We start from the raw sequence: 15,886 nt of genomic DNA on the forward strand, positions 1-15,886 counted from the left end.
GAATTTTATTTGACAATATTTATTCAAAAAATTTTTATGTAATTAAATTTTACTGGTACTTATTCTTTAAATCTTCATGAGACTAGATCTTAGTTTTGTTCTCACTATATGACTTTAAATTCATATATATATATATATATACACACACACACACACACACACACACACATACTTAAAATTTCTCAACTTTAGATAATCTGAATAGCCATACTGAATTTAAAGCACAGATTTCTTAAATAGCTAGTTAATACAGGCAGGTGCACTTTAATTAAAAAAAAAATCAAGAGTGGGTATACAGTACTATGATTGTTTAAACCTGAATGCTCCAATGCCTTGATAAATTTAGAGATGGAAACAATCAATGAATTCCTTTGTATCATTTTCAAATAAACAGTAGTGAATCAACTGTAAAAACTTTAAAAAAATATTAAGCTAGCAGTGCTTTGACCTTATATTCTAGGCAGAAATAAATGTCTGATTGACTGGCTGTCAAGGAAAGGACAGAAATTTACCCACTTTTGTAATAGAAAAGATAGCACCTTCACAGACCCCTTGAGATGCATCTTGATTTTGACCTTAGCAGATTACTGATCTTTCAAGTCCTATCCAAACCAACTCTCCATGATCACTATGCCCTTGTTCTTTCTGTAGTTGTGAGGTTATCTGGGAAGTCTAGCCTTAGGAAAGGTAGGAAAGCATAGAGCCTTATTTCTGTACTAACTTTCTAACTAATGATTTTCTTCCTGTCTTCCTATCTTCCTTTAGGTCTGTCTATCTCTCTTTCTGGTAGTGAGGATGGAATTCAGGGATGCAATACCACTAATTCACATTATAAGCCCATTTAATATGTATATTTTAATTTTGTGTCATGATCATGCTAAATTGCCCAGGTTAGGCTCAAACTTACGATCCTTCCGCCTAAGCCTTTCAGAGTGCTGGGCTGTAGGCATGTACTACCACACCTAGATGATACATTTTTTTCTTTTCTTTGTTTTGATTTTCTTTGTCTCGCTTGCCTTGCCTTTCATACACACCAAAGACTTAATTAGAAAGAACTCCAGCTTAGGTAGCTGGAGGGGGCACACTGTGATACAGGTGTTCATACTGGCGCTCTGATGTATTTATTTCTTAAGGACTAATCCCAGGTAAGCTTTGAAGAGACACTCTTGCTAAAGCTTACTGTTGGTTTTTATCATGGTCTTGAAATATGGTACATGCAGTTAAACTACACTACTGATTAAGTTTTGAGAAGAGTGAAAATGGAGCAAGATATCATTTGTAATTCTATTATTATTGTACATAAAAACTTCCTTATAAAAACATATACATATGTGTTTTCATATATATTAAAAAATAGCCTCCAGTAATAAAAGTTTTACCTTTCCCCAGGCAATTTCAGAATCCAAATTACTCGGCATCCCTTCAACTGCTGACCTCTTTGTCAGTTCCATATCTGTAGCTGCCAGCCATTCTGTCACCACATTCATCTCCTTTCGCATCTTACGGGACAATTTTAAGCATTTCTCCAGTTGTTGCTTTCTTTCTGTTACCTGAAAAGAACAATAGTAAAATATAATTTGGTATAATTTTCCATTACGGTCCATTATGGCTACTTAGTCAGAATTTACATATTACTGTCATTCAAAAATTATATTCTTACATGTCTTAATATAATATTTTAGAAAAAAATCATAACATCTGAAAATTAACAATAAAAACAATCTAAATCAGATGAAATCACTGCCTAAGATGTGATGTTTTACATCTCCTGTCATAGTAGAAAAGAGCTATGTATCTTTTGCTCTAATCTAAATAAAACGTAACTTATGGCCAAAGTTTATAATAGGGTGATACAAATCAAAATAAACACGTGTACCATTTCCTGTAGAAAACCGAGTATCAAAATGATGAGCATGAAGGTTTATAATTTTCTACATAAAAAAGAGGCTTGTTCTTGTTTATAAGGTATCACAGTGGAGAAAATATTATTTCTTTAGAGGTAGAATGTTGCTGCACAATGGTTAGAATAATCAATTTTATGGTCAATTCATCTTTAAATGCCTTAATTTTGTACAAAAATAATACCAAGCATAGTCCATTTCCTCCTTAACTGTGATTTCAATCAAATACAGAAACATAATGCAAAACCAAAATTTTCACTCTGGTTAATAAAGAATAGCAAAACTTGATCCTAGGTTACTGTTTACATGTGCTCAGAGTTTATAAACAAGGCCTTTGAAAGCAAATTCTCCCATAACCTCACACAGAGAATGAACATAGTTGTAATGCTACACCACCTTTCCAGATATGTCTATATTTTGTTAACTTTCTTGGTTGCTTCGCTTAATAAAAATGTCAGGATCTCTTCCCACATAACAGTCAACTTGACAAAAGCCAGATAAATTTCAAATTCGGAAAGACAAATTGTCCTTGCCTCATACCTATATAAATTACTCCACCGTGCTCCTTTCAGATCTTTAAACAAGGAAGTGTTTAAGTCCACTTGGTATGTATAGAAAACAGTAAATGAAAGAATGTGTACAAATTAAAGAGATTACACCCTTACAAGTTTGTTCTCGTTTTGTTGTGTACCTTGAGTATGTGAAATAACAAAACGTGTTTTTTCTGTCATGGAAGCTGTGAATCTGAGTGGTAGATGTACATATTTGACTCTACAGAGGCAGCATGGTGGAGTGTGAGCATGTTGGGCTCTGTGATACCCAGTAGAATTTCAACTTGCCTATGATCCTTGGCAAGATACTTTATTTTCCTTAGTTTACACATCTATCAAGTGGGATCATTTTATTTAGCACATAGGGATACTGAAAGGGTAAAAGCAGACAACAGTTGAGATAATTTTACATATTACAAAACTCCAATGCCTTCTCTCTTTTTTTTTCTTTCAGTACTGGCGATCAAACTCAGGACCTTACACTGGTGAGGCAGGCATGGCGTGACGGAACTAAATCCCCAGCCCTTTCAATCCCTTCTATTTCCATCATTCCCTTTCAGGTAAGCTCTATAATAACTGTACCTAAAGATACATGGCAAAAGTTTTATTTCCATTTATTTTATTACTTTAGTGCTAAAGAATAATGTCAAAAAGACTTACCATGGACCATCAAGTTACGATCAGTCTCACATATGAACAACTTCACTTACAATCAGAATTTTAGCTTTACCTTATAACCAAAGTCTTGAGGCACTATCCAAATGCTGGTTGCTTGTACAGTTCTAACCAAAAACATGTGATGCCAGAAAAGCATATGTAAGTGTCACTCTGAGCCCAGATGCTTGTGATCATAGCTATGATTATGGTCAGTGTTTTATATAATCACTATGATTACTGCTATCAGAATGGCCCCCACAAAAGCTATAAAAGAACATGTGTGGACATATATCACTGTGGTATGATTTTTTAATTCTCTGGGGAGATACCAAGCAGGGGAATACCTGTGTCAAATGAGATCTGTAATCTAGTTTTCTGAGGTACCTCCATAGTGATTACCACAGTGGTTGCACCAGTCTATATTTTCACCAACAGTGGAGAAGGGATCCTTTTTTTTCCATTAAATTTATTAGTACATTTTAGGTAACAAGACAGTTACATTGATCAGTAGGATCTTGCACCTTTACATGATGTATCTTGGTTCTTATTTTTTCCCATTTCCCTGCCCTCCTTCACCCCCTCCATCCTTCTCTATTTACAAATATTTTGTTTCCAGTTCTTCCTTTTCTCATATTTTTTTCTTGTCCCTTCTTTCCTTTCCCTCTTCTAAAGGAGTAGGAGAAGGGTTCCTTTTTCCCTCACAACCCCTCCAGCATTTGTAATTGGTTGATTTCTTGATAGCAGCCATTCTTTCTGAAGTGAGGTAGAATCTCAGCACAGCTTTCATTTGCATCTCCTGAATGAATAATAATGTTTAAAAATTTTTATATGTTTATTTGCAATTTCTAAAACTTTCTCTGAGAAATGTCTGTTCATTTCAGATGCCCATTTTTGGAGGGGGTCTTTAAATTTGGGAGGATTTTTAAAATTTTTATATATTCTAAATAGTAGACCTCTGTCTAAGGAAAAGTTTGTAAAAAATTTTTCCCACATTCTGAGTTGTCTCTTCAAGCTGGTGGAGGTTTCTCTTGCTGTACAGAAGATTTTAATAAGATGAGATATCAGTTGTTTATTCTTTGTGGTAGTTCATGTGCAGCTGAGGTTTTGTTCATTAAATCTTTTCCTTTGCCAATGTCTTTTTTTTTTTTTTTTTTTTTTTTTTTTTTTGGTGGTACCAGGGATCGAACTCGGGTCCTTTAGCTTGCGAGGCAGGCAGTGGAACCACAGAGCTAAACCCCTGGCCCCTTTTGCCAATGTCTTCAAGAGTTCTACCTAACCTGTCTTCCAGCCGGATTAGTGTTTCTGTTTTTATATTTAGATCTTTGATCCATTTTGATGTTAGTCTAGTGCATGGTGAGAGATATAGGTCTAGTTTTAATCTTTAGCAGGTTGAAACTCAATGTTGACAGAGTCACAGATCATAATAGCTAAATCTTGGAAACAGCCCAGTTGCCCAACAACTTGAAACTGAATAAAGAAGATTGTTTTTAATAAAATGAAGTACTATTCAGTCATAAAGAATGAGGAACTAGAGATATTTATAGCTAAATGGATGCATATTGAGGCCATACGCTTAAGTGAAATAAATAGGACACACATGTGTAAATACTAAAGTTTCTCTTGTGTGAGAAACTGAAAGTGTAAATAAGAAATAAAATGTAAAATAGATAATGTGAAATGGTCCAATAAGAAATGGTCCAAAGAGGAATGGGAAGTGGGAAGGGGGTAGATGAAAGGAAAGAAAGGAAAGGAATAATTATGAGAAAATGAAAAGAAATGGAGACAAAGTCTTTGTAAATAGGGAAGGGTAGAGGGGTTAAAGGGAGAGCAGGGGAATGGGGGAAACATAAGAACCAAGATATATCAACTAAAGGTACAAATTGTCATTGATGAATGTCATCACATTGTATGTCTAAAATGCACCAATAAAATTAATGAATTAAAATAATGCCATAAAAGAAGCTGGGGAAGGAAGGGAAGGTAAAGAAAGTAATTACAATTGAAAGGAAGAAGGAAATTATGGAGAAATATGAGAGTGCTATTCCTGTGGCCAGTCTTGCTAATATGTACACCATGTCAAAATCTGCCATCTCAACAATCTTACAAACAATTTATATAAGGAAGGCAGTGTTGTTGAAGGTGTGACTGAAATTAGTAAATCATGACCAAAAGCATCAGATGAGATTGAGAGGTTAATGTTAGTGTGGACAAAAAAAAGGCAGACAGCAGTTTATAACCTATTGGAGTCTATAATTCATGAAAAATCTAGGCTAGGACTGCAGATCTTATGAAGGGTAATCCATCAACACGTGATAATGGTGAAATATTTCGTGCCAGTAAGGGGTGGCCTCACAATTTTAGAGCAAGAAATGTGATTCATAGCAAAATCAGGCATGGTGCAGCAGTCACTGCTGATAAAGGGACTGCTAAAAATTACAGAAACCACTTTGAAATGTTGACACAGAGAAACGGCTTTTGCTCTCATCAAGCTTTCAATTGTGATGAAACAGGCCTTTTCTGGAGAAAATGCCCCAGGAGAATGTGCATTACCCAGGCAGAGAAGAAAATACCAGGCCACAAGCCTATGCAGATTAGGCTAAACTTAATGCTATGTGCCAATGTGAGTGGTGACCTCAGAATCAAACCTGTCTTGATTTATCACTCAGAGATCCCTAGAATGTTCAGAAAACATAAATTAATGAATAGGCTAGGATTATCTGGAGATCTCATGGAAAGGCCTAGGTAACAAGAGTACTTTTCTTGGGTGGATCAGGGAGGCTTTCTGGCCTACTGTTAAGAAATATCTAGAAGACAAAAGTTTACTACTCAAGGCTCTCCTCATCAAGGACAATGCTCCAGCTCACCCACAAGATTTGGAGAAAGAATTGGCTGAAGAATTCCCACGGCTCTCAGTTGAGTTCCTCCCACCTTGTACAACTCCTCTACTGCAGCCTATTGACCAGCAGGCTATAGCTAACTTGTAGAAACTATTCACCAAGGAACTATTCCTGAATTGTTTCCAGATGGTCTCAGATACGAATTTAACTCTTACAGAGCTCTGGAAGGAACATTACAACATCCATTCCTGTGTGGGATAACTGAGAAATCCTAGGCCAATGTCTAAGGACACTGATATCTGCCTGAAAGTGTGCCCTAAAATTTTATGAGTAACTTTGAAGGCTTGTAGAGGAGCCTGAGCCTTCAATTGATCCTGTGTTTGATGACAGTGTCACTATCACAGAGTCCACAGGCCTGCAGGTAGACAGTGGTGATGCTGAGGAACTGGTGGAGGAACTCTCAGAGGAACTGTTTACAGAGGAACTTCGGCAACTTCTGGCTGAGCAACAGAGAAGGGCAGCAGAGGAGCTTTCAGAAGAGGAGGAGAGAGCACCAACAATCGGTGCGGCAAACTCCTTCTGAAATAAAGGAATCCTGAAAATTGGACGGAGCTACAAACATTTGTAGAGAAGACACACCCAGAGAGAAAAACCAATTGCTGCATTCAGTTGCTAAATGACAGTGTCATACCATACTATAGAAAAATGCTAAAGAAAAGACAGAAACAGGCAACCTTAGACCAGTTTTTAGTTTTGAAAAGGTTGAGACTTAGTTAGCCAGAGGCAGGTCCTAGTAGGATACAGACTATCCAAGTAGAGCAACAACACCAGAGAGCCAGAGTCCTGATGCTTTCATGGAAAGGGGCTCTCCTTCCAACCAATAACCACCTTCCATTTCATCCTCCTTTCTTGAAAGCCAAAGATATCAACTTGAATGGTGAATTCAGTGTAAAATTTTGTTTCTGGTAAACTAGGGACATTTTATAACTTTTTGATGAACAGTAGGAAAATTATTGGCGCTTCTGGTAAATTATGTACATCACACGGTCCCTTTTATTATGAAATAATTAGTTAAAGGGTACTTTGGGGGGTTCAGAATGCATTATGGGTATCTGCATTATTTCTTATGAGAAAAATAGTCTTGATTTACAATCAATTAAAATTATAATCAGCCTTCATGAGCAAATTGAATTAGTAAGACAAGGGTTCACCGTAGTTATTTTGCTAAGCAATATGAAAAGTAGAGTTCAAATTAACCTCAACTGTAACGAAACTGGTTAAAACAATAACACAAGTGCATGCCTTTTATGTGCCTCTTGTGCAGAGTAAACAGCACTGAATATATACTAATGGACATATATACATACACATGTATGTATATAACACAGGCCAAAAAAGAATCTATACATAAGCACAAAAGAACACCAAAACCCGATATAAATTTTAAATATTGACCAAAATTCATTAGTTCCTTTTCAGAGAAATGTGTATACATTTAGGAAATGTTCAGCTGCAGAGGCTGGTAATCTAATTCTGTTTACAGATTTTTCCCTTCTATTTTTCCTTTAATGAAAGTAAATCTACCCTTTTGACTGCAAAAAATTTATGTGGCTATGAGAGAAAAAAATACCTTATGGTGTGTTTCTATGCATAGTTCCATTTTCTATTCACTGTTGCTAGAAAAGGCTCCTGGATGCAATACTTCAAGGAAATTCTATCTTCCCAGAGCTAATGCATTATTGATTTTATTTACTTTTATTCTGTTTATATCCATTTTAACAGCTTTTATTAAAAAATAGGAGACACTGCCACCTTAAGGAAAATTGAGTTTTACAACTTCTGTGAATGTGGGGAATAAACACATTTAAAAGAGTGCCACCTGCAATAAAATGTTTCAGTAGTCATTGTTTTATGAACACTTACACTTACGTTTTGGAGGGGATAACATATTCCTATTCACATATATTTACATAAAAGCCAAAGTATTGATAAGCCAAAAAAGAAATTATAGCTATTATTCTATGGGTGATGAGTATGCCTCAGTAAAGTTAACTATTTTTGAGATGAAAACTATTTCACTTTTATTCATTGAACAAATAAGCTGTTATTGATGCTTAAATAAGAAAAGTGTGTACTACAAGAAAAGTATTATATAATGAATTATGCCTGAACCCCAACATGACTATTTTGAATCACTATATCTGGTCTTCATGTCGCAATTAAGGTGAAATGAGGGCATAAGGGTGAGACTTTGCTAGCACTCTGACCTTATAACAAAAGGAATGGAAAGAGTGATCTCTCTCTTTTTTTTTTCCATCAAGTGAAGACACTGTGAAATGGCAACCAGTTGTGAGCCAGGAAGACTTTTCTTTAGGAAATAAAGAGGCTAGCACCTTGATCTTGGATTTCCAGGTTTTAAAAACTATGAGAAATAAATTGTTATTTATTGTTTAATCCACCCAGTCTATCCTGATTTGCTATGGCAGCCTCAGCTAAGAGTACAGAAATGTAACACAGTGAATTAAGGCAAGTACAATATAACTTCTAAAGATGATTAAAACAGAAAGTTTCCTCTTTTATATAAAAAGAACAATATAATAAAATATAATTTATTGCCCTTGCTTTTGTGGAAATGTAACAACTGTTGCTGAAGGTACCTTGAAGGTCAATATACAGTGAATTAATTTTTTCTCTGCAAATGAATACATGGTTTACAGTTTATATATTTATACACAATCCTTTAATCAATAATGCTCCTAAATTTATGTTTACTTAAAATAAATTGCTACCCTATATAATTTTTGCTGTATTCTGGCATGTTATAAAGCATGCTTTCTTAGTACTCCTTTGCTTTTGCTTTAATAATATTCCTAAGTGTCAAATAGTTGACATAAACATAAGCTCTCAAATATGTATTTTCATGGATAAATAGGGCTTTACATCATTATGAGAGTCATTCATTCTTAACAATAACCAGCTAAGGGAGCTAATAGTCTTCTAATGTCACTTTTATTGTTTTAAAGTCTAAGCAGTGTGTTCTACATTATTTTATGTTAAATTACTCTTGCAAAGTCAACAATTTTTGTAGAAATCATTTATGGGATGGTAATAATTTATATTTAAATAAGTAAACTGAGACTGTCACATTTCTCAAAGTGCTTTATTTTTATAAGAAGGAGATATTCCTTGACACATAATTTTAGCACTGGAAATATTGCTTGAATTATACACTTTTGAGCATGAAGAGAATAGATATCCATAATTGATTACATTGTACAATTATGGATAATATTAGAGATTATTTGATTTTCAATTGATCAGAGACTAGAGATTTTTGTATCATCCGAACCGATGTCAAACGTGGAAAATTGACATCTGCACAAATTGATAAATATTGGAATAGGACATCAAGTATAGCTGCATCTTTTCTCTGTGATGAACTTCAAGATAATGACAGATTTGTCTAGAAGGGCTGTTTATTCAAAAAGTTCCTTGTTGGAGTAAACAAGTCGTTGATATAAATTTTATTTCAAAATTATACTTTTCTTTGCTATTAATCAAGTATAAGTGTTTCTTATTTTTGGAAAAAAATAAGAGAATTTTTGTCATAGGATGATAGCAAACATGGCCAAAACATATCAAAATAAAAAAATAAAGATTATTACTAAATAATGTACTTTTCAGATTTCTATTTAAATCTAAAATTTATTTTCAGGGATTATCAATTTATAATTAACATCTTCAAGCCATAATCATCAATCTACTTTCAGGATAAAATATTGGAAATCTGCCTATGCATGACTATTTCTCAAATATGGACATTTACATTTGTTTATGATATGAGGTGGCAATTTTCCAATGATTTTATATTCAGTAAAGTTAGGAGCATGACTTGTAACACAGTAACTTTATATCCTCATGGGACTTAGTTCAATTACAATAAAACTGAATTTTGAAAGTCTAGTTTTATGTTTTTCTCATTTGATCCTCAGGCCAAAAGTTTCCTCATTACTGATTTATCCTTCTTCACTAAGCATTACAGAAGTAAAACCATCCCAACATAGCTCCTCCTTAAAAGACATCTCAGTACTTAAAATAAAAATATATTTACCGAGAAATCACCATAAATATAAATAATACATAGATTTAATTAAGGTTCAGGAAATAAAATCATGATTTAATTACTAAGAAAGTATTCCATCATACACTGCATAATATGAAGGTACTGCAACCTCTGTTTTTAAAAATAAATATATTTTAACTGATATAGAAAAACAAAAATATACATATTAATGGAATAATATGCTTTTAGTTATTACACATTTTGAGTAATATTAATTCAGGTTAAAGTGTCTGTCTCCACAAACATTTAGCACTATGGTAACTTTTAGAAGAAATAAATGTTATAACTTTAATATTTTTAATTTTACCAAAGCAACAAAATTCTTATAGAAATATCAAAAAAATATAAAATAATGACAGAGAAAAGGTCAGGTCAGTTTGTTTTTTGTTTTTGTTTTTGTTTTTTGTTTTTTTCTTTTGGTTTTTTGAGACAGGGTCTCATTATGTAGTTGAGACTGACCTGGAACTCACTATGCAGCCAGGCTGATCTCGAATTCACAGTGATCCTCCTGCCTCAACCTCCTGAGTGCTGGGATTAGATGCATGCACTACCACGCCCGACAGGTCAGGTCAGTTTAATGTGGATAGCTCAGTTTTTTGTGATTACTTTTTATAATTATCAAATTGGAAAGACCAATTATCTGAGTTTACAGATAATACAGACACACACACACACACACACACACACACACACACACTAGGTTTGTAACAAAAACTGTTAGAACTAATAATGTCAGTAAAGATGCAGATGTGAAAAAAATAAAACAATTCAGTAACATTTCTATACACTAGCATGAAATTTCTAAAGGAAAGCAAGAAAATATCACATTTACAATAACATATAAATTGTTCTTCAAATAAATTTTACCAAGGAACTCAAATAGAAATGTATTGAAAAATATAAACATTGATAACATAAATTGATGGAACACAAATAAATGTAATAAATACTGTGGTTATAGATGAAAGAAATATTATTAAAATCCTGTACTCCCCGAAGTTATCTTCAGATTCTATGATTCTTATTCAAATTTTAATGATATTTTTGGGAGAAATAAAATTTTATGTGGAATCATGAAGGATAAACAGCAAAGTATTGAACAAAAACAAAACAAAAAAATATGTTAGAAGGATCCTACTACCTGACTTCAAAATACAGTGCAAAGCTATAGTAATTTAAATAAGATATTACTAGCATCAAAACACACACAGAATAATGGGCAGGGAAAGAGAGCCCAGAATCCTATATTAACAGTCAACTGTTATTCAAAACAGATGCAGAGAGCACAGAACAGGGAAAGAACAGTCTGTTAAATAAATGGTGCTGAAACGCCGTATTTCTATGGGCAGAAAAATGAAATCAGGCCCTTTTCTTACACTATCCAAAAAATCAATTCAAAATGGATTAAAGAGTTAAATATAGACCTCAGAGTATAAAACAACGATAACAAAACATAGGTAAGTAGGTTTATTGACATAGGTCTTTTCAAATATTTTTTAGATGAGAGCTGAAAGAACAGACAACAAGGTAAAAACAAACAAATGTGATTCTGTTCAGCAAAGGAAGCAACAAACATAATGAAGAGGCAGTTTATAATCATGATGTTAAGCTATCAAATCTCTAACTCTATATGGAATACTTGAGTTAAGGGGAGTGAGATAACTCTTCAAGACATTCCACAATTTTGGAAAGAGGAGAGGAAAAGATGTAAGCATCTTTTAATTGACAGTGAGATGAATTTTTCCATGATACTCTAACCGATGCAATGAAAAAAAAAATCACAGAGCCGCAGGGCTTAATTGTCCCTTCATGCTATTTTATTAGCCAAGTGGAGCGGATTATGTTGTAACCATCGCACTGTGGCATTTGCCAACTTCATTGCAACCAAGATAGCCATTTAGACCTCTGATAGGCCAAAAAAAATATCTCTGTACTTCACATAGTTTTCAAACTATGACATTATGAATAGACCTTCATTGATTAATATTTTCTCATATGCACTGTACATGGATATATGAAAAAAAAGAGAGGAGGGAGAGAGAGCAAGACAGGAAAAATTTCTGCAACTCTAATTATACCCAATGCATACAAATAATTGTTCATAGTGCTAAGAAAAGTACAGTGTAGTCTTTGCTGTGTCATATTCACTCACCTTTGCACCCAGTTCATTATAATGCAATTTCAAAGCTGTTACTCTTTCATCAAGCTCTTTGGGGTTTTCTGTCTGCTTTTTCTGTACAATCTGACGTCCAGTTTTTATCACCATTTCCACTTCAGACTTCACTTCACTCAGACTTTTATACAGATTCTAAGTTAAAATATAAAATAAAGCATATGAAATCATAATATGCAATAGTGATAAATGAATCATAATACTAACAATGAGAAATAAGGTATTTTGATTGCTGCTCCATGTTACAAAGTTTATTGGAGCAGCACCTTTTAATGTAATCTTTCTCTTTTAATTATATCCAGACATATAGGCATGTCTAACACACACACACACACACACACACACACACACACACACACACATATATATTTCATTCTTCAGTCTAAGATCATAAAAGTCGTTATTAAGTCTTATATGATTTCTATTTTAAGTGTCAGAGTAATATAATTCTAGCCATGAGTTTGGATGAACTCACTCATTGTCCACGGATTTACTGAATGTCTTCAAAGTACCATATTTATCAGGTCATTGGAGAATCAGTCAGTGACAGGGAAATTACTTATTTTCACTGTGTCTCACTGAGTTTATATTTTAGTAGGGTAAAACATCTACATTTCCAGATCACAAGTTTCAATATACACTATATTCAATATTAGGAAGGGAATAAGTTTACATATTTTAATTTAGAAAAATGTATTTTCTTAATATGCTGATTAAAACATATAAATATGATTTAATATTAAACATACATAAGAATAAAAAAGGACACATACTGCTTCAAAGGAGTGGGTAGAATAACAAAGACTTTTATGACAAGTGTCAAACTTGTGAATGCAGCTATGATAGCTATTATACCTCCAGCACCACTTGGGGTCATAATTTTGCTTTGGAGTTATTCTATTGGAAATATGTGTTTTACATATTTATATGTACATATGTATATATAATGGTTTACATATGTTGCCACTTTTATTTGTTCAGTATGAAATCTGAACACTACATATTACTGCTGAAAAATAAACATTTTAGTAGGTAATTGTCTTTTAGAATTAGGATAAACTCTGGGTTTGTTTTCTCTTCTCAGTTTAAAATAAATGTCCATAGGAAAACATTTTGTAAAGTTCAAGCAATTTTCTGATTAATTAAGGTTACAGGCATAATCTATTTCCATCTTAATCATCCCCTTGATGAGTAATGTCAATATTCCTTTATTAATATTATGAGTTCTCTGAGGTTTTCAAATGAATTTTAGTACATTTTATTTATATTTTAAAAAATGTAACAAATACATGAGTTTTTTGTTGTTGTTTTGTTTTTTTGATACAGGGTCTCACTACATAGTTGAGACTGACCTGGAACTCACTATGTAGCCCAGGCTGGTCTCGAACTCACAGCGATCCTCCTGCCTCAGCCTCCCAAGTGCTGGGAATACAGGCATGTGCCACCATGCCCGGCTTTTTACATGAGTATTTAGAAACACTGAAATCATACATTGTATTGTTGGCAATCAACTATGTGAATTCTGGAATCAGACATTTCCAAATGATTTACTCTGTAAATTAAAAAAAATCTTACGGATTTATCATTATGATGAAAGTTCACTGATGGTAAAATAGTCATTATAGTCATTCCAGTCTATAGACCAAAATATATTTATAACCAAGAAGGTGAAATATTCCTTTTATTTGTATTTAAGTTAGCAAGATTGTTTCTAGTGAGCACAATTTTCTTGAAGGCAAGGTCATCATTATAATATATATCATAAAGTACTTTAAGTAGCAAAATATATAAAAGTTATAAAGCAACTTAATGGCCTTAAGGAAAGACTATTTGAATTGGTCTTGACATTTAAACCATACATAGAAACAATGTACCACTGCCTCTAGCTGTTTCCTTAGTATTAATGCAGATGAAGTTGTTTTCAGCTTACATTTACTATTAATAAGTTTTATGAGGTAACATTAGATATTTGTTCCTAGGAGAAAATGAATAGCTCTCACAGCAAATATTAGTTTCTATAATAGTGTAATTGGGTGATTTTTGCTTTCAATTTCTTTTATAAATTTTTAAATTTGTTCCCATGTGTTCCTACATTTGTCTAATATCAGTGAATCTCTGTATATCATTATATTCAAAATTGCTTTTTGGAGCATAAGGATATTTAAAGCAATTATGCCCCTAAAATGTAGCCTAAATGATCAATAAATGTTATTGCACAAAATAACTTCATATTCTTCATGAATAAATGTACACATTTATCTTACAGTGTTTGTTGAAAGAAAGAATTTTCCCCTGTTTATAATTATGGGACTAAACTGTATCTAAAGGGATCTGTTTTTCATTAATATTATGGGACAGATGCATAAATACCAATTAAAACACAAAGTACTAAAGAGATAAACTTCTTCTCTTTGGTGTTAATAACTTTCAGGCTTTTTGTTTTCTGTGAATTTCTATCCTGATGGTTGCTAGTACCCATAGAGTTATAATAGCACTTATATTATTCTAGCAGTTACATTCACACTTTAGCTTTAAACTGTGAGGACCGTCTAACTTGGTGAATTTCTAATAAGTATAACATAGAACACTGTTGGATAATCCAAATTTCTAATGAATATTTACACTGTAATTCTATCTGTGTCGTCTGGTAGCTCTCAGCAGTGAGGAATGGAAAGATAATAGGATTTGGAATAAGAGTACCTAGAATAAAATCTTGCTTGGCCCCTCAAAGTTATATGTCTTTAAATTTCTTAGGCAACTTTAAGAATTAAAGATTACTTCTATACATCACTTAATTTACAGGCTAACACCCATTATTTCTGAAATGCTTATTATTATCAGACCTACTATCATGGTTGCTCTTTCTAGATTAATATACTTTCATCAAGATTTTCTGACAAAATATACTCAAAGTACCATAAAAAACAGATCAAAGAAACACATTTTATGTGCTACACAGTCCTTAGGAGAATTATAGATTCAAAAAGGGCACTTTAGGGAGGGCAGGGACAAGGGGAAAAATGAGAACCAAGACCTGTCATGTAGAGGTACAAGATTCCAATGATGAATGTAACTATACTGTCTACCTAAAATGTACCAATAAACTCAGTTAAAGCTGAAAAAAATAAATATTTGCATAAAACAAAGACAGCTATCCTAGAATAGGCCTTAAATGGCTATTTCGATAAAATTTCTTGTCTCTAAATGTAGGCTCCAGTTTTTTCTTAATCATAAATCCAGAGTGTAATTAATAAAGTTATCTATAATAATTTTCTATTCTAAAACAAATCTTCAAATATGACCTACTATGGAAAGTCAAGGAGCAGCTGGATATTTGCTACAAGAAATACATACCACACAGTGATTTAACTGTGACTGAACTACTTCCTGTTCAACACTCTTTGTTTCCAATGCAGGCAAATGCGTCTTCACTTCGTCTAAAATCATCTTACTTTCCTCTAGACGTTGATCAAAATTGGCTGGTTTCTGGAATAATCGAAACCTCAAGGAAACATCTTGCAATTTTTTCTGTAAAGACGATGTAAGGACACATCAGTTTAATTTGGGTTTCTATAAAATACTTAATAACATTTTTGTGGATAGATTTTCCTTTCTGACATTATATAGGATGAATTTAAAAAAAA

General features: G+C 33.2%; 1 protein-coding gene across 6 annotated transcripts in view; it reads right to left on the bottom strand.

Annotated features, from left to right (window-relative positions):
* Dmd (dystrophin) overlaps positions 1–15,886 on the bottom strand; it is a 2,130,457-nt gene that overhangs the window by 1,224,039 nt on the left and 890,532 nt on the right. For all 6 annotated transcript variants that reach the window (XM_033760401.1, XM_033760400.1, XM_033760399.1 and 3 more), the window contains exons 32-34: positions 15,597–15,770; positions 12,222–12,377; positions 1,380–1,550 (exon numbers count right to left, since the gene is read on the bottom strand). In XM_033760401.1, coding sequence (XP_033616292.1) covers positions 1,380–1,550; positions 12,222–12,377; positions 15,597–15,770 — 501 coding nt within the window. The remainder of the gene's footprint in view (positions 1–1,379; positions 1,551–12,221; positions 12,378–15,596; positions 15,771–15,886) is intronic.

Source organism: Fukomys damarensis, unplaced genomic scaffold (genome assembly GCF_012274545.1).
Source record: "Fukomys damarensis isolate Sample0158 unplaced genomic scaffold, DMR_v1.0_HiC HiC_scaffold_39, whole genome shotgun sequence".
NCBI classification, from domain to species: Eukaryota; Metazoa; Chordata; class Mammalia; order Rodentia; family Bathyergidae; genus Fukomys; species Fukomys damarensis.